General features: G+C 44.0%; 1 protein-coding gene across 1 annotated transcript in view; it reads left to right on the top strand.

Annotated features, from left to right (window-relative positions):
- The window catches only part of CBL (Cbl proto-oncogene), an 81,485-nt gene that overhangs the window by 40,988 nt on the left and 21,347 nt on the right, over window positions 1-19,150 (top strand). The window contains exons 4-11 of the mRNA XM_013007276.2: window positions 606-762; window positions 1,789-1,910; window positions 3,607-3,744; window positions 7,445-7,532; window positions 7,877-8,008; window positions 8,208-8,411; window positions 17,561-17,692; window positions 17,777-18,154. Coding sequence (XP_012862730.1) covers window positions 606-762; window positions 1,789-1,910; window positions 3,607-3,744; window positions 7,445-7,532; window positions 7,877-8,008; window positions 8,208-8,411; window positions 17,561-17,692; window positions 17,777-18,154 — 1,351 coding nt within the window. The remainder of the gene's footprint in view (window positions 1-605; window positions 763-1,788; window positions 1,911-3,606; window positions 3,745-7,444; window positions 7,533-7,876; window positions 8,009-8,207; window positions 8,412-17,560; window positions 17,693-17,776; window positions 18,155-19,150) is intronic.

Raw genomic sequence — 19,150 nt, 5'->3', positions numbered from 1 at the left:
GATCCCTTCGACACCTCGTGGTTGCATAGGCTTTCAGCACATTTTTAATGCAGTTTTTGTGGTGCCTTGGGTGATATTCGAATCGGCTTATACTCAAGTATATACAGTAAATTGCCTTTAAAAAGATTTGTATAAACATTGTCACAGTCCTAATGCTCTCTCCCTCTCCTGCATTCCTTGCTTGTTCCCCAAATCCCTTTCACCCGCCCCACCCTCTGTCTTTTATTTCATAAGTTCCTTTAAACATAGGATAGAAAAGTTCTGGCCACAGTACAGATATTAGAAAAAGGACTAACTACCTCATCTTTCTTTATTGCCTTTGTAGTAGCACAGACAGCTGAAGAAAGTTGAAATGAGATTGGAGACATATTGTGTCTCCAATATGGTGGGAAAATCTCCATTTTTTTAGTCATAAAAAGTTAGGAAGTAGAGCTTTTGACTCCCTTCTTTCTCTTCCTACTTCAAAATATAGCTTCACTTCTGTAAGAGAATTGAATTGATAATGAAACCTTAATGTGACACCCCCCCCCCCTCTTTGTTTATAGCACTGCCCGGAATCCTCTCTCTCCTCTCACTCTGTACCTTCTCTCCCATCCCCACCTCAGGACTATAGTCCCTTGGAAGAGCTTTCGCCAGGCTCTGCATGAAGTGCACCCCATCAGCTCTGGGCTGGAGGCCATGGCTCTGAAATCCACTATTGATCTAACCTGCAATGATTATATTTCAGTGTTTGAATTTGACATCTTTACGCGACTCTTCCAGGTAGGCGACTACAAAGAGTTGATTAAACAAGTTTCAACTACTTTTCTGAAGAGCCTTTTTTTTCCTTTTAATTGGAGAAAGTTTGACATATTATAAGAGTATCTTTTACTCCTTTTAGGAACCACAAGTAGAAATTAAAACTACCCTGTGCATTTTGGTTTTTTTATGTATTTGTGTGTGTGTATACAAATACTTTTTAAAAATAGCCCTGCAATCTGCTTGACATCCCTTGCATTCTAATCTTACTCTTCTTTCATGATCATTTTACTAGTTGGAGAATTTCTAGAAAAAAGGTGTAGCAGAACATATTTAATCTTCACTATTATTATTGGGCATTTATGCATGTTTGTTATTTTTTCCAATTGTACTGAAATTCTTTTCTCTTGTAGTTTTATTGTAAAAAATATATAAAATACAACCTTTGCCCACTCACCATTTTTTTAGGTTACAGTGTTGTGGTATCAGTTATGTTAATCAGGTAGCATTGCCATCACTCACCATCACTGATGAATATCTCACCATAAACCATCTCACCATAAACCACATTTAAATTCGTAATATGGATATATTCTTATTGCTACACAAGAGGGAGAAAAACAGTACCACTTTCCCCCTAAATTTAACAATTTCTTCACTGAGTACCTGTTGTCAACTCGAATAAAAATGTCTTTGGAAATCACTGGTTGTACATGTATGCCTCGTCCTGTTTTTCTGTTCGTTTTTGTCATTTAACCTCTGCTGTGGGTTAGCGTGCTTTCACATTTCTTTATTTTCATTTTGTATAGTGCACTTTCACCCTGTAAGTGTGTGTGTGTGTGTGTTTCTTTTTAGTTTTTCAAGGTTTTTATATCCCCAAACTTCTTTAGCTTTCCCAAGAATGACACTGTAATGGAGACTTTGTAGTACTAAATCAGCAGTTTCTCACTGAGAGTTGAAATGGTCTGCTTTTGCTTTTGTTCTTCATTACTTGAAGAGTGGCGGTGTGTGTTGAGCCGGCTCTCTGTGATCGCTGTCTTGTTTCCTTAGCCCTGGTCCTCTCTGCTCCGGAACTGGAACAGCCTGGCCGTGACTCATCCCGGGTACATGGCTTTCTTGACATATGATGAAGTGAAAGCCCGACTCCAGAAGTTTATTCATAAGCCTGGGAGGTCAGTGCCATGAAGCGAAGAGGTTTTGATCTCCTGAATCCTACTCTTTGTGCGACTTCTGCTAAAACAAGCAACAAAATTTTTTATTAGCGCTCCATACCCAAATTCTTTAATAGGGTTGATGTCTGTTTTTTCAGAGGAATTAACTAATCAGATCCTGTGATTTCATAAATGCTTTTAATTCATTTAAGAATTAGACATAAGGATCATTTGATTTTGGTCTGGAGTCATTGAAGAAGCTATTATTGGCATATAATTTACATATCATACAATTTAATAGTTCAGTCATATTAAGAGTTGTGCAATCATCACCACTATCAATTTCAGAACATTTTCTTCTTTCTTGCACTCGTTGTTAGTGTTCTTATTATCAGCACCCCATTTCTCCCCAACCTCCCCTGCCATGCCCCAAGGTAATTATTAACCCAGTTATTAGGTATTCCATGCCCCAATGTAATTATTAATTCCTGTCTCTATAGATGTACCTATCCTAGATTTCATAGATACAGAAAATGATACAAAACAAAAACAAGAAACAAACAAAAGTACTCAACAGCAATGACAAAATAAAACCAGTGGAACCTCAGTCAAAAAGAAAGCAGAAAATATGAACCAAAACAACTTACAGTGGGTCAAAAGGGAGACAAAATACTAAAGGTGTTACATTTTAACCTAACTGCATCTGCTATAATCAATACTACAATGCTCTCTGTTTCATAGCAAGACTGTTTATACCTGGACTACGATCAGAGGGGAGTCACTGGATGCTTCATACATGTGGGGACCCTGCAAATGGAGTTGAGGCTTTCACTGTCATCCACAGTCTTCTTAAAAATGGGTGTTTAGAATTTAAACTCTGATACCATTCCCTCCTCTGGTTTTGGATTTTATTATTTATAATCCTTGGATCACATAGGCTGGTGTGCTTCTTCTGTGTGAACTTAGTTGACTCCTCCCTTAGACGGCTGCTTGTTTGAAGACAAATGCTTAAGACTTCAGATGCTGACGCCGTCATCACACTTTTCTGTAGTGCCCACACCATCAGTGATATCTTCATGAGGGCAAGTATCAAGAGCCATGTCATAAGAACTAGTTTTTCTTAGATTAGGGCTACGATTAAGTGTGAGCCCCAAATCCATTTATATATCTATGATTTATATACATTTCTGGTTCACTTTCATTTTATAATAGAAAACATTATAAATCATTCCCATAGAACATAAGGTAATTCTGTTGAAGTGTCATTAATGTAGCCAGTGGTGTAGAATTTAAAACACTGTTGAGAAAAGGGAATTACAAGTGCATCAGCCAGTTTTTCAGGCTGCAATACATGAATTGTTGACTTATACAGATTAAAACGCTTACGTGACTAGGCATGATTTACATGAACAATGAAGCTTGCAGATGGGGCAAAACTTGTAATAAGCCTCATTCACAAGGCTTGCCTTGCCTTCCAGAGCAACACAAGTCATGAAAAGCAAAGAACATCAGAATAGTAAAGCTATGGTAGTCTAGGGCCACCATGCACTGGGTGCCCTCCAAGAAAGCGCTTCCTAAGCGACCCCATGGCTTTCCGACAGTGACACGAGGAGGAGAGGACTGCTGTTCTTGGTGTGCCTTCTGATTTTGACCAGCTCTTGCTTCCTACCCTAGTACCAGCATATGTCTGAGAGCTTCTGTTTATCTCTGTTCTCAGTTACATTTTCCGGCTGAGCTGTACTCGTCTGGGCCAATGGGCTATTGGCTATGTCACCGCCGATGGGAATATCCTCCAGACAATCCCTCACAATAAACCTCTCTTCCAAGCACTGATTGATGGCTTCAGGGAAGGCTTGTGAGTAACCACTGCTTACTGTCTGTGCAGAGGAGAAATCTCAGGGCTGTATAAGTTCATTTTTAATGCGTTCATTCCTGGTGTCCTCTACAAGTGAAGATTCAGGAAATATATTACTGGAAATTATGTTTATCTAGGAAAGTATATTGGTAATTGAAATTACATTGATTGATAGGGTCTTGTTTTAGTAGGGACTCCTTGAGTAAAACTGTTTTTCTCTATTGCTGCTTCTGCTGTTACCACAAGTAAACTCCTTTTTTTTTTTTTACTTTCATAGAAGCAGCTTTATTAATATATAATTAGTATTCCACAACCTGCACATATCAAAAGAACACAAAATGGTAGTTGTGCACACACGTGCGTGTGCACACACACAAATACAATTTTGACACCATCAGTGGACTCTAAAGGAGATTTTCATTTCCCATCACCAAGCTTCCTCCGGCTCCTTTGTGATTTCCCTCTGTGATAATTAACTCCTCGTCGTCCCAATGCTCACTACCTTCCTCCATCCTACTTCCCTTGTCTACGAAACCATCTTCTCTCTGTTAGCATCAATTAGCTTATATTTTTTAGAGGTTTTTTTTTTGTTGTTGCATTTTTCAAAGTCTATTTCAACAGCTTAAGTAAATTGACAGTGCATAACTTCTAAAAGTCCTAACTGTAATTTCACATAACAAATAAAAGGAAACTAATTTGGGCCTTATAATTACAACTTTTCATTGAAATGATTTTAAGATTCAAAATGATACTATATGCCAGTGTAAGGAAGCAAATTAGTATGCTAAGTTTGAAGACATATATTTACCATCACTGGGCATTAATATTGTCTCTGAGCTTCCTAGTAACTGTGGGGGAAAAATAAATCGAGAAGTTTTCAATTTCTCAATCAAGCACTGATTTTAAAAAATAACATCATTTTGCATTTATGCTCTTTTTCCTTTTTCCCACCACCAGCTTACTTTTATTTATTTTTTCTTAAGGAGGAGGCAGGGCAGCAGATTTACTGAGCAGTAAAGTCAGGAAACACTGGGGACAAGCCCCTAGGGCAGTGGTTCTCACCCTTCTTAAGGCCGCGACCCTTTTATACAGTTCCTTATGTGGTGGTGACCCCCCACCCATAACATTATTTTCATTGTTACTTTATAACTGTAATTTTGCAACTGTTATGAATTGGGCGACCCCTGTGAAAGGGCCGTTCGACCCCCAAAGGGGTCATGACCCACAGGTTGAGAACCGCTGCCCTAGAGGGTCTGCACTACTGCAAGGGCGAAAGTAGTGAGACCATCTTTTTAAATCTGCCGGCAACATTTTCCAATTTTTAAAAATCGTTTTATTAGGGGCTTATACAACTCTTAACACAATCCATACATACATCAACTATGAAACGCACATTTGTACATTCATTGCCCTCATCATTCTCAAAACATTTGCTTTCTACTTAAGCCCCTGGCATCGACTCCTCATTTTTTCCCCTCCCTCCCCGCTCCCCCCAAATTTCCCAATTATTGCCAGTACATTTCCTCAGTTAGTAAACTCGCCAGCCTCAGGGCAATTCGCTGCTCCTCCTGGTAGCAGAGCTCAGTGATCTTCAATTGCCTCTGACGTCACTTTATTTTTTCATTCAGACTTCAGACTCTTGTAACCAGTGATTTTTTTGAATAAATTCTCATTTATTCCAGAATTACTATTCCTTTGTCAAGTCAAATTGATTAGCAATTGGTAAGCACTAAAAACACTAGCAGTTGACCAGATATCATGAAAATAGCTGATCTTTTAAAGTGATAAGGAAAATCCATCTTGGGGCTGAAAGCGCTGTTCCTCAAACGCTGTAGCTGCCTCATGAAGCCACAACGTACCTGGCAGGAGCATTTAGTGGTATAGTTTGCTTCTCCCTACATTTCCTTTGAGGTGGTGCCTCTTAATTTTGTAAACAAGAAGTTTCTGATCAAAATGCAAATGCATTTTAAATTCACATTGATATCTTATAGTTACCCATAGATTGAAATAAGGGTTGGAAACAGTGGCTCACAGGCCAGACCATTCACTGTAAACCCTACAGCGGAGACTGAGTTTTACTCTTTTAAAGTGCCATTTAGAAAAATGAAGAGCCTTGGTGACTTAACAGGTTAAACACCAGTAAACGAAAAGCTGCCCATTTGAGCGTACCCAGTGACTCTGGAGAAAGGCCTGGCTCTGTCCTGTTCAGATCACAGTCTCAAAAGCCCTCTGGGTTAGTTCTCAGTTACAGTGTCCTGAGTCCGGGTCAACTTGGTGGCGTCTGGTGACAATTTAAAAACAAAGAGCCCAAGCAGAATATGGAGCAAACCATATTTGGCCTCACAGCCTAAAATAGGTACTCTGTGGCTTGTTACTGAAAAAGAGAACCCCGTGACAATGTGGCCTGGAGGAGGAATATCTGCTTTTGGAGGCTATACGAGGGGTACCCCCCCAAAAATGGAATTGTGCTGGGTGGAGCTTTTGTATTTTTCCCCACTAGGTGAGCATCGAGCAACTCACTCTAAGTTAGAGCACCCAGTGGTGTTGCCTGAGAAGATTCTCTCTGGTCACACTGAGTTTTTTCATATAAGCAGTTTTGCTCGAACCTCGTTTTTTGTGATGGCCGATTAAGAGAATAGCGTGCAGCTGTGAAATTTTGTTTCCTGCTCGGGAAAAGTGCTGCAGAAACTTGTGATATTGAACATCGCTTACAAGGATAGTGCTATGTGGAAAAACTCAAGTGTACAAGTGGTTTTCTCGTTTCAAAAAAAGTCGATTGATGATAAACCTCGTTATGGACGTTTGTCAACTTCCTGAATGGACGAAAATCTCGACTCGACTCGTAGTGCATTTGGAGTTCCACCGGGTCAGACTGTTTGTCAAGCTTTCTCTTTAGAGGTTCCCAAAAGTTTTTGTACAATAGTGTGCCACAGAAAAGGCCTGATTTGTGGCAGGTGGGCGACTGGTTTTGTCACCACCACAATACACCTCCTCACGCGGCCTCCTTGGTGTGCCAGTTTTGGGCAAAAAACAGCATGCCTTTCTTGCCCATGCACCTCACTCACCTGACATTGCTCCATGCGACTTCTTTTCCTTTCCTTGAACGAAGAGGGACATGAAAGGACAGCGATTTGACAGCGTACAAGAGGTGAAGAAAATAATGGGGAAGGTTCTGGCAGTCATCCAAACAGATGAGTTTGAAAACTGTTTCCAAGAATGGAATCACATATTTGACGAATGTATTAAGTGCAATGGAGAGTACTTTGAAGGTGATAGGGTTGTTTTGTCAACAAATTTAAATATATAGCTTTGGGAGGAAAATATTCTGGGTTTTTTTGGGGGGTGGTAACCCCCTCATAATTTTGGCTTTGTTTTTTAATTATTATTTTTAAAATTTTTATTCATCGTTTTATTGGGAGCTGTTACAGATGTCATAGCATTCTATAATTCATATAGTTCAAGCATAATTGTACAATTGCTACTACAATCAGTTTCAAAACATTTTCTTCTTAAACTCTTTGATATCAGCTCCCCTTTATCCCCTCTCTCCCCAATCCTGCTTTTTAATTATTAGTAAGCTTGGTATAAAGTTGTCCTTTTAGAATAAGGCAATTCCTAGATGTCATTTATCTGTGTTAAAGCACTGGCAAATTTGTCTTTAAAAATTTGCAAACTCCAATCCTGGTTCCACTTTTTACAGCTATTTGTTTCCTGATGGAAGAAATCAGAACCCAGACCTGACAGGCCTCTGTGAACCAACTCCCCAAGACCACATCAAAGTGACCCAGGTGAATCTCGTTTTGCATTGTAACCTGTAAGAGATCTGGCTTTCTGTAGAACTGACAGTACAACTGTGTTGCTGGGAGCCCTTTAACGTGCAGTCACTTACTGGGTGCACAACTGTGTGATTTCTCTTTAAATCATGCAGCTTAAAATAGGATCATGACGACAGGCCTTCCAGTTTCATGGAAAGACCTCACCACTGTTGGAGCATTTGATGTAAACACATCTGTTGACACTCCATCTGGAGTTTTCTTGATTTTAGCATTTATGATTGCATTCACTCTTTCAACTACTGTTGGCGATGGGGTGAGTAGTTTCATAATTTTCTTTCTTTTTCTTTTACTCAAAGGAACAATATGAATTATACTGTGAGATGGGCTCCACATTCCAGCTGTGCAAAATATGTGCTGAAAATGACAAGGATGTAAAGATTGAGCCCTGTGGCCACCTCATGTGCACCTCCTGTCTTACGTCCTGGCAGGTATGGATCCATGCCAGGCCTGTCCTCAGCTTTGCCATGGCTCTGAGGGATTGGGTATTTTTGTCCTTTACAGATAAAAAGCAGGGCTGGTTGGTAGATAGATCTGTAATGATTTCATCTCTAAGAAATTCACTTCCTAGGGAGTGAAAGTGTGCAATACTTTGCAGTGTGTCTGCTACTACCTGTGCTTCCTCTGCAGGAATCAGAAGGCCAGGGCTGCCCTTTCTGCCGCTGTGAAATTAAAGGTACTGAGCCCATTGTGGTAGACCCATTTGATCCTAGAGGAAATGGCAGCCTCTTGCGGCAAGGAGCGGAGGGAGCTCCTTCTCCGAACTATGATGATGATGACGATGAGCGAGCGGACGACTCTCTCTTTATGATGAAGGAATTGGCTGGCGCGAAGGTAAGACTGCCACTGAGGAAACTGATGGGAAATCCCTGAGAAGCTACCTGTGTTCTAAAGCAGTAGCGTACTTGATGACATTCAAGCTGTAGGGAGTGCGTATTCACTACTGTTACTGAGCATTGCTATGTGACAGTGCCATGCTAGGCTCTTTACCTACTTTTACTCACCACCCTTTGAGTCAGCACACTTCTTAACCTCATTTCCTAGATGGGTAGACCAATACACAGAGAAGTCACGGAATTTCCCAAGACGCAGTCTGGTTCCAGAGCCCATGTTCTTACTGCCTGCCCCGTAGACTCAGGCTTTGCTCCAGTGGCCTGCTGGAGAAAAGCAGAGCAAATCAAAGAACTGGACCCTCTTTCGCTACTGTGATTAGAATGGGTGGATCCTGTTCTTTTCCTCAACGGAGGAACGTTAGGGCAGGGGGAGAGGTGGCACTCTTACTAACCACATAAATGCAGCTAAAGTGGTAAGAGGGAGGTAGGAGCTACCACATGGAAACCCAGCAAACCAGAAGGCCTGAGTAAAGATAAGAAAGGTCAGGCTGTGGTCCCACTCTGACATCGCAGAGGCAATGGTTTTCAGAAGTGCAGGACAAACAAAAGGCTCCAATATGCTATAGATTCGATAGTTTTGGATGTTTTATTAATTTGCGGGGCACATTTCCTAGTTGCAGAAGCAGCATTCTTTCATGCCAGTACCTGATTGCCTGTCACATAGTAGGAGTTCAGTAAAATATCTCAGTGATATTAGCCAGTGTGTCTCTTCCTTTCTGACTCCTATGTCATGGCTTATCACAGGCGTTCACCATCTATTCTATCTGCTGCCAGAGTGACTGATCGACTACACAAGTGTAGCCTCCACAGTCTTTGATGGCTTCTCATACTGACCGGGCTACATTCATTCTCATTTGCCCTGTACGCCTCCCCACGTTGTTTTTCAATGGTCACACCAGGCTAAACCACTCAATATGACCCTTCTAACCTTTTAAAGGAACCCTGCTAGTGTACTGTGAGTTCACCAGTTTGAAGCTACCAGCCACTCTGGGCTGTCTGTTCCTTAAAGATTACCAGTCTCGAAACCCAGAGGGCACTTCTGCTCCATCCTGCTGTATGGTGGCTATGAGCAGCCATCAATTTGACAGTAGTGGGTTTCGTTTTTGGTTTTTATTGGTTTAGACTGTCACTGCCATCACGTGACTGGGTCTGACTGTGCCAGTGCGGAGCTTTTGACTCATCCAGGAGACTGGTAGCTTACTAATAATGTAAATAAGGGGTATGTACTCTTGTATCTTCGTGCAGATAAGGTCATGGCACCCTGACCTGGGGATATGTCAGTTTTCTATCCCTACAATTGAGCCGTAAAATGAGCCCCCTGGAGGCAAAAAAGGGGAAATCTCATTACCATCACAGAAGAAGAGCCAGAAGTAGAGAATGCCCTTTAGACACGAGCAAGGCCCCTTTGCTGAGCCTCCTCTACCAGGAGACAAGAGAGTGGTGATCCAGAGATCCTGGGAAGCAGTAGTCAAGAAATGCACCAGCAGCAGAGCAGAGGCAGTAGAGTAGAACCCAAGAGACTGGTCGGACGCAGAGCAGTGGGCGTCCCAGCCTACAGAGATAGTGGAGTGTGTTATGTGTGTGAGTCCGGGGTGACTAGAGACACAAATCCAGAGAGGCACTCAAGTGTATAAGAAAGAGCTTTATATAAAAGAGCAATTGTATATTAAGAAAACATCCCAGCTTAGTCCACATCAAGTCTGTAAGTCTGATACTAGCCCATATGTCTGATAACAGTGTAAATTCTTCTTCAGACTCATGTAACACATGCATTAGCAACACATGCAATAACGCTGAATGCAGGAAGATCACAGGCCAGTGGGTGGAAAGTCTTGTAGATCAAGTGGCATTGGAAGCATCTCAGCGCTGTTGTGGGTCTCCATGTGGCCAACTCCAGGACTCTGTCTCCATCAGCATAGCTCCATTGGCTTGTCAACAGGAATGTCTCAGAGAGTGTGTGTCCAGTCTCCAGTAAGCTATTTATCTTCATTAAGCCTCCAAATGAAGTCATCAAGCTGCGACCTGATTGAAAGACTAGACTCAAGTTGACAGTAGACTATGTAACTGCCACAGTGTCAGAGCAAGAAGCTTGCTGGTAGAGTGAGACACCTCCGTGAGGAACTAGGATAACTGTCCCATAGAGCTAGAAGCTAGAAGCTTACTGGAGGGCTAATACTGTGCTGCAAGGCACTTAAATCAGCTGAGCTAAGAGAGCTTTGTAACACTTGCCCAAGTTAGGCTGAGGCCAGACTTGGGGCAGGGAGGCACGCTTGGCAGAAAAAGACCTACCATGCACACAGCTGAGGAAAGGCTGTACTGATGGAAGAATTTTATCTTGAGCTTGAATTGCAGCCTGTTACTTCTCTTATAAACTCCACAAGTGCAGTGTCTGTAAGTTCTGTGTGGTCATTAGAATAGTCGAACCCAATAGAGAGGTAGAGATTTGCCACGTGGGAGGAATAGTTGGTGTTGGAATGGGTGAAAGAGTTGGCAAGAGAAGGTACGTCTGATGTCCACTTCAGAAGACTCAGCCTTGGGCAAATGATGCAAATAATGGCGTAACCCCCACCCCCCTGTAACAGAGGAAGTCAGACCCTGCCGCCTTCTACCCTCCTGGCTCCCACTTGGAGTTCCTCCTGGCTCTGTGTAGTCATTTGCTTCTCAGCCGGTCCGCCTGCATCTAGGGACTATTGCCTTCCTGAACCCTGCTTCCTCACCCTCAGCTCACACAATCTAACCCTAAACCTAACCCAGCTCACACAATCTAACCCAGTGTGGCCGCGTCTTTCTGAGACCCTGTGAATGGTCTGTCACAGATCGGGTTACTGTGTAATATTTTATCGAAGTATTTCCCATTGTCACTTCCTAAACGGCAAGAGCCATGCCTTATTTGTAGTTCGCTATTCAAAGCTGGACACTGAGTAGTTACTTTCAGTGTTGGCTTGGAGTTGGAAAGATGTCAGAGCAGGCATGATAAATTTACAGATGCCTGATGACTAATGCCCACCCCACTCCACTCACTGCCATCGAGTAAATTCCAACTCCTAGTGACCCTAGAGAACTCACTGCCTGAGACTGTAGCTCTTTACTGGCGGAGGAAGCCTGGTCTTTCTCCTGCGGAGCATCTGGTGGTTCCACGTGGGCAGACCAGTGGTTACCCCCATCTACTGGGCTCCTCCACTAATGGGTACTTAAGGGAGAGAGACATTTGAGCAGCAGCTTCTCAGTTTCTTGAAGCTGACAGTGGTTTTTATTGTCAACACAGCAGGTTTCTGGTTTGTTTTGAAGCTACCCTTTGACCCCTAAAAGAAGTCTGTAGATGACTCTGTTCAGTGGTGAGGATTTATGAATCACTCTTGGAAGACTAGGGAAACTATCAACAGATGGAGGGAAGCACTCATTTCTGTGGGTATTTATTTGAAACGTAACTGACCATTTGTCTTCACTGACTTGTAAACTGTGGGGACACAGACACTGCACTCAGGGTTGGTATAGGGTGCACCGCCTGTGTCTGTGAAGGGTGACTTGGCATCTGTCAAAAGGTAACCCTCACAATTTGAATGAACAGTTCCGTTCCAAAGGTTACCCTAAGGAAATACAAGTGCACAAAAACATCAGTGGCCTTATTCTTAAACCCGAAAGCCCCGAATCTGCTGCTGTTGAGTTGTTTCAGCCTCAGAGCCACCCCTTAGGGCAAAGTAGAACTGCCCCAGACTGGATGGTAGGTGTGTGGGTGTTTTTGTCTGTCTCAGGAGTCTTTATCCCTCATGGACTTTATTCCTTATACTTCGCATGACTAGAGTATTTGAATGAGTCTACGTTTAATTAAAAGAAGTGCTTCCACAAGGGGCAACAAGCCATGTCCCATCAACGTAGGACAGGCAAACAAAATGAGGGCCTTATGTACATATACAGGGGAGTGTTCTTCAGCAGCCAGAAGAAGGAATGGAATTCTAAATCATACTGCAACATGACTGAACCATGAAAGCATGCTAACTGAAGTAACCCAGGCACAAAGGGATCGATACGATTCCACTTACATGAATATCTAGAAAAGGCCGTTGTTGTTGTTAGGTGCCGTTCAGTTGACACTGACTGCTCAATTCATTTCCTTTAGAAAGATTAAAACAAGCTTGGTTCCTCGAAGGTGGAGAGTAAAACCGAACGAGCATAGCAGCCCTATAGGGCAGAGCTGAATTGACCTAGAAAACCTCATCCTCCTTCCTCGAAGCAGCTGGGGTTTCGAACTGCTGCCCTTGTGGTTTGCAGCTCAGTGTATAACCACTAGACCACCAAGGCTCCTTAAGGTGGAGATTAAAGATGTCCCAAATGTCTGACTTTGCTAAATGCTCTACTACTCCATTGCCATTGACAGCAGCCACTCCTCCTCCCCTTAATATATTCCTTCACGTCCCATCCCAGGGTCCTACAATTCACTACAGTAGCCACACAGAGCTCTCAAACCATTACGGAACTGGTTCTCATGGTTGTGGAAATCCCAAACTGAAATTCAGACCTTTGTTTGAAGAATCCTCCCCAGTCACACCAAATCTGCACTGTGACTGCAAGGCTGCAGAAACTGGCGAATCAGGCCAGGCATTAGGCTATTAGCGCAAGCCCCATAAATCATAGGCCAGGCAGAGCCATGCTAGGTGCAGGATCCAGAGCAACAGAGCACACGGCCAAAGCTGCTCCATGCAACCAAGAGACGCGATGTGCCCCAGGTGAACGGAGGTCTCGTTGGCTTAGCCAGGCAAAGGAGCATGCTGGGACTCACTTCCAGTTGCTACCGGTGTCCTGGGCCACTAGCCTTTTTGGGGTGGTAACTGGTGACTCATGAGTGTACCTCATTGGTGAGTTCGCACCAGTCTTCTGCACATGCTCAGTCTGGAAGGGGAGGTCACAAAGATGGAGCCTCGCTCCTTAGAACCATCAGCCATGTGAAATCACAAGGGTGGGGTTTGCTCAGAGGTAAAGCCCCAAAGGCAGGAATAGATTAGAAAAGAGGATGAAAGAAAAGGCAGACACAGGCAAGAAGTCGGAGATGGGAGAAATGGTTGAAACATCACTCTTATGATGTTTTGCCGCAATAAAAACCAAAAGTCACACAAATTCTTGAACTAGAACCATCAGACTACAAGGACAAAGGGCCCATCTCTATGGAAAATGAGATTTACAAGTTAAGTCTGACGACTGCAGGGCTTTAAGGGGCAGGAGGGGTGACAAGCTTTGTAGCAGAAGTTCCCAAAATGTATTTGGCTTACTGCCCTTTTCAGAATGAATATCGCTCAGCACCTCACTTGGCAATGAAAAAGTTTTGTGCTATAGCCCATAATCCAGGATAAAGTCGGTGTAGGTTCCTGCTTTTGCTGCCCATGGTTCGTTCCAGCACCTTGCCCCCCACCCCTCCAGGGCGGTATGGCTCACTCTGGAGGAACACTGCTTCACACCCTCCTCTCTAGCCCTCACGTGGGTTTTCACTTCTTGGGTTTCTTACCTGTTGCTAAACCGTGGACAGATACCCTGCTTTCTCTTCATTGCCTCTCCATGTTAGCCATCTATTGACTTTGAGGTGGTAGAGAATGATTGAGACCCTCTCCTGATATTCCCTCTCTAGTTTATTGAAGGAGTTTTCGGGTGGTGCCAACAATGAACTTGTGGCAAACCCACAGGATGGGGTTCAATCTACCCAAGAATCTCGCGGGAAAGGCCCGGCGAGTTGGGAAACCCCGGGGTGATGAACTCCATGCGGCTGATCCTTTTGGTTTTGGCTAAGTCCATATTCTAAGCCAAGTAATATGCTATACTACAATGATTTTTGCTTTCTTAGATACCTTTTTCCTTTTCCTAGAATAATTGTTTATTTTTATTTGCTTAGTTTTCAGTTCCCACCTAGTCTTAATCAGGCTATCTAGTCTTATGCTCTTAAACATCCTCTCAATTTTTCATGGCATAAAAAATATCTTAATAGAGTAGATGTACTATATAGTATGTTAGTACGTTTGTGTTAGTCCGGGTGGACTAGAGAAACAAATTCGTAGACACTCAGATGTATATAGGAAAGAGCTTTATATACAAGAGCAATGAAATACTGAGAAAACATCCCAGCCCAGTCCAGATCAAGTCCATAAGTCCAATATTATCCCATATGTCCGATACCAATCTGTAAAGTTCTCTTCAGACTCCAGAAACACATGCAATGATGCGGAATGCAAGAAGATCGCAGGCCAGTGGGTGGGAAGTCTTGTGGATCCAGTGGCGTTGTAAACATTTCAGTGCTGGTACAGGCCTCCATGTGGCTTCCCCTGCTCCCAGGACTCTGGCTGTATCAGGGTAGGTCCATGTGGCTTCTTCTCAGGGATGTCTCACAGGGAGTCTCTGTGTCCTGTTTCCAACAAGCTGTCTATCTCCTTAGTGCCTCCAAATGAGGTCATCAAGCTACAACCTGACTGACAGGATAAACTCTACCCCTTCACTCTTAATTCTCTCAAATTGACAGCAGGTGATATAACTACCACAACACTGGTGGGAATGGGTTCTTTCCACGAACTCTGAACGCCCAGTATGCAGGGACACTCCAGGTCTCTGTGTCGATGCTGCTCGTTCTTCCCCAGGTACTCTGCGCTGCCTGTCAACTTGAGGTTTTCTCCGCTGCAGCACAGGACTTGGTGGCTCCCTTCTCTGTCAGCGTGCCTGTTTCGTGATCCCTGTTTCCTCTCTTGTTTTACTTCTTTGTTTTGGTGGAGTATAACCTCCAGAGCTTTTTTATGGAAAGGGTGTTTTTGTTTGTGACGAGCTTCCAGCCCTTTTTTGAGCTGGTTGGACAGGGACCCTTTTTTTTTTTTTTTTTTTTTTTAACATTTTATTAGGGGATCATACAACTGTTATCCCAATCCATACACACATCAATTGTGTAAAGCGCATTTGTACATCGTTTCTCAAAACATTTTCTCTCCATTTAAACCCCCCGACATTAGGTCCTCATTTTTCCCCTCCCTCCCCGCTCCCCCCTCCCGCATGAGCCCTTGATAGTTTATAAATGAGTATTTTGTCATATCTTGCCGGACAGGGACCCTTTTAATGTAAATGTTTGTGTCCCTCGGGTGCCAAAAAGGTACCTTCTTCTCGATCATTTCTTCTCCCCTGGGTTTCCCTCTCTTTCTGGAGTCCTGTTTGAAGCTGGGATAACGGCATACGTGAACAAAGCAAGGGTGTTGAGCCACGGACCAGGCGGTAGGGTTTGCTCCACCTACTGCACCTTAGGAATGAAGCAGAGGGATGGTGGGAATAATTAAAATTGGCTGAAAAGGCCACCTGAGAGGAGGACAACTTGTACAGAATCATGGGATCGGGAAGCATTGCAGCATGTGCAGGAAATACTGAGGAGGTGGACCCCCTCTAGACGCCAGTGATAGCTCCTGGGAATTGTGGGAGAACAGATGAGCGAGGTTTGTGAAAGCCAGACAAGAGAGTGAGATTGGAAAACAGGAAATTGAGCTAGCTGTTGTCTTCATACTGATGAGTATCTGAGGGTGGTTGAGCCAGTAATGGTGAGCAAAAGGGTTTGGTGAGTTCAGGTACTAAAAAGGGAAGAGACTCACTAGAAGGTATTTTTTAATAAGTCAGGTCTGAAGGGGGCTAAGTAGATGGAAAAGGAACAATCAAGCTGGTATATCCTTGAGGGACTGACTTGATGTTGACGTTCCTAATCCTGGTGTTGGGCCGCCCATGCTGTGTGGTTAGCCGACCCGACGGGGAGCCTGTTTTCTTAAGCTTGAGTGGAAGCTGCTGCTCACAGTGGTGAGGGCCTGCTCTCCGCGGCACTCTGGGCTGCGCTCATACAGGCTGGTTGCGGTTGCTGTCTTCTTACATGAGTGCTCATACTGCAGACTTGCCTGTGCTCGGTCAGTGTTGCTTCCTGTAGGGAAGGCAAAGGCAAAGTAGCATTTTGTAGGAATTACTCTCTGTCACTTTGGCAAGCTTCTCAGCTATTCATCACCCTGCTCAGACAGGGAAATGGAAATGTATTGTTTCTTCTAATTTGGTACTTGGTTTTTAGAAAGCCAAATGATAAGCAGTGTTAATCCCTATCAATGAGTCGAGAAAACTTCTTTTGAAGGACTGAAGATAATTTTTAATCATGTTTAACTGTTCATTTTTATTTTATAATTTTTAAACTTTTTTCCTCTTTCATCATAACCCGTAGAGCATTCGTTGTCTTGTGCTCTGTCTTCATTCTGCCCATTAAACATGGTCTTCCCAGGGGAGCTTCTGAGATGAATATCAAGTTTTTTTTTTTAATCCAAAGCTTGGTCTCTTTCTCTGAAGATGAAGAGGTGGAAAGCTGGTCCTTTTTAAGAGTGTCAGCTAGGAAACTTTCTGTAACAGCAGCGCAAGGAAGGAAATCTGAGCGTGAATTCTAAATTACAGTTGCCCACAGCATGCCATTGGCTAGGCATTTCGTGAGTGACAGTGCCCTCTTATGGTGGCACAAGTGTAACTCGGGACATGCAAGAACCTTGGACGGGTCGGAGGTTTAAAACAGGGCGTGTGTGTGATCCCAAGTCCAGTCCACTGATCGTCGTAGCCAGTGTTCATGTGAGATTTGCCACCTGCAGCCGGAAGAGAAGTGGAACGATGCCAGCCCCCATCTGTTGGCTTCCTCTGGCTGCTGTAGCACACTCTCGCTAACAGATGGGCTCTCAGTCCCACCGGCCAGCAGTACAGCATTGAGATGTCAGCCGAGCGGACTTCTGGTTGTGGCTGGCAAGTCTTGGGGTGTTCCTGGCAGGGCGGGTTATGGATCAGATCATTGGGTTTTTGCACTTACCATTATTAGACAACTTCTCAAATCTCCCACTTAGCTCCGTTTTCTTGTGGCTGTCTTCCTTCCGTGTGTGCCTGCTCAGCTGCCCTCTGTAAGGACACCAGTCAGATTGAATTAGGATGCACTCAGATGTAGTCTGCAAAGGATCTGTTTCCAAATAAGGTCACATTTTGAGGTTGCAGGTGGATGTGGATTTGGGGGGCGCACCGTTCACCTCTTAGCCCAAACAAGAGTGGTCTAGTAGGAAATGTTGTTTGTTCCAGGTGGAACGGCCTCCTTCTCCATTCTCCGTGGCCCCACAAGCTTCCCTTCCCCCAGTGCCACCAAGACTTGACCTGCTGCAGCAGCGAGTGTCTGTTTCTGCAAGTGCTTCTGGTCCTGGAACAGCTTCAAAGGTAAAGCAGCATCCATTTCTGCCACATCCTCGGTCTTTTTTGTGGAGTAGTGGGCCTTAATGCACTTCCATCATGTTACCACAGGCTGCGGCTGGCTCCCTCCATAAGGACAAACCATTACCAATACCTCCCACCCTTCGAGACCTTCCACCACCACCCCCTCCAGACAGACCGTATTCCGTTGGCGCAGACACCCGGCCTCAGAGACGTCCTCTGCCTTGTACACCAGGAGATTGTCCGTCCAGGGATAAACTGCCTCCTGTCCCCTCCAGCCGTCTTGGAGAGTCGTGGCTGCCCCGGCCAATCCCTAAAGTACCAGTAGCATCCCCAAGCCCTAGTGACCCCTGGACAGGACGAGAATTAACCAACCGGCACTCCCTTCCATTTTCATTGCCCTCACAATCGGAACCCAGGGCAGATGTGCCTAGGCTGGGAAGCACACTCAGTCTGGACACCTCCATGGTGAGTCCTGCTTTTGAGATGAGTTCTCTTCACGTGTGTTTGTGGGTGGCATTTCGTCGGCCACGCTTTTCTCATAGACTGTCTATAGACTCCAGAGCTAATACAATATAGTCCCATCTTTAAGTAGTACAGATGCTAATGAAGCAGATAAAGCTTGTCTGTGCATTATAATAAAGGTCCCTTATGTATAAATAAAGCTCATGAGTAGTATAAATAGCAAATGATTAGGTTTTAGAGGAAGGAGAGCTTATCTCCAATGGATCAATCATGAGGATTTATGGAAGTGGCATCTGAAATACTTTGGGAAAGGGATACCATTTTAAGACAGATCAGCCTAACAGTGGCAGAAATGCGTACAGTGTACTGTAGAATGGTGACACTCCTTAGTGGCCTAGAGTGGAAATTTTGTGTAGCTAAGTAAGAGAAAGGACTGAAAGAAAGATTAACAGTAGATTAAGAAACCAGACCAGACCTACTGCCGTCAAGCCAGTTCTAACTTTTAGCCACCCTATAGGGCAGAGTAGAACTGTTCCATAAGGTTTCTGAGACTAGAGCTGTTGGGGGCAGACAGCCTCATCTTTCTCCCACCAGGGGACAGGTGGTTTTGAACCACTGACATTACAGTTAGCCACCCCCTCCCCCCAGTGCTCAACCAGCTGTGCCACCTGAGCTCCATAACACTAGCTTGGAGGAGCTTAATGGTCCTCCCAAAAGACTCTTGACACACTTGGTAGAAAACAAGGAGCATCAGAAGGTTGTAAATTGGGGATGGTTTAAATCAAAATTGTGCTTTGAAGAGATTAACCTAGAAGCAGTATTCGGGAGGAGTCCCTGGATTGTGCACACATTTGAGCACCCAGAGGTGCCTTGGAAGACAATCTTGGCAATTTGCTTCCCCAAACAACACCCTTAAAACCCCTCTGGAGAAATCCACCTCTTCACGCGTGAGCTGCCCCTAAGTCAGACTTAGAAATCCACCTCTTCATGCGTGAGCTG

Source organism: Echinops telfairi, unplaced genomic scaffold, assembly GCF_000313985.2.
Source record: "Echinops telfairi isolate 266 unplaced genomic scaffold, ASM31398v2 ScPeMD7_7463;HRSCAF=8501, whole genome shotgun sequence".
Lineage (NCBI taxonomy): Eukaryota > Metazoa > Chordata > Mammalia > Afrosoricida > Tenrecidae > Echinops > Echinops telfairi.
This window is presented reverse-complemented; position numbering and strand designations above follow the sequence as displayed.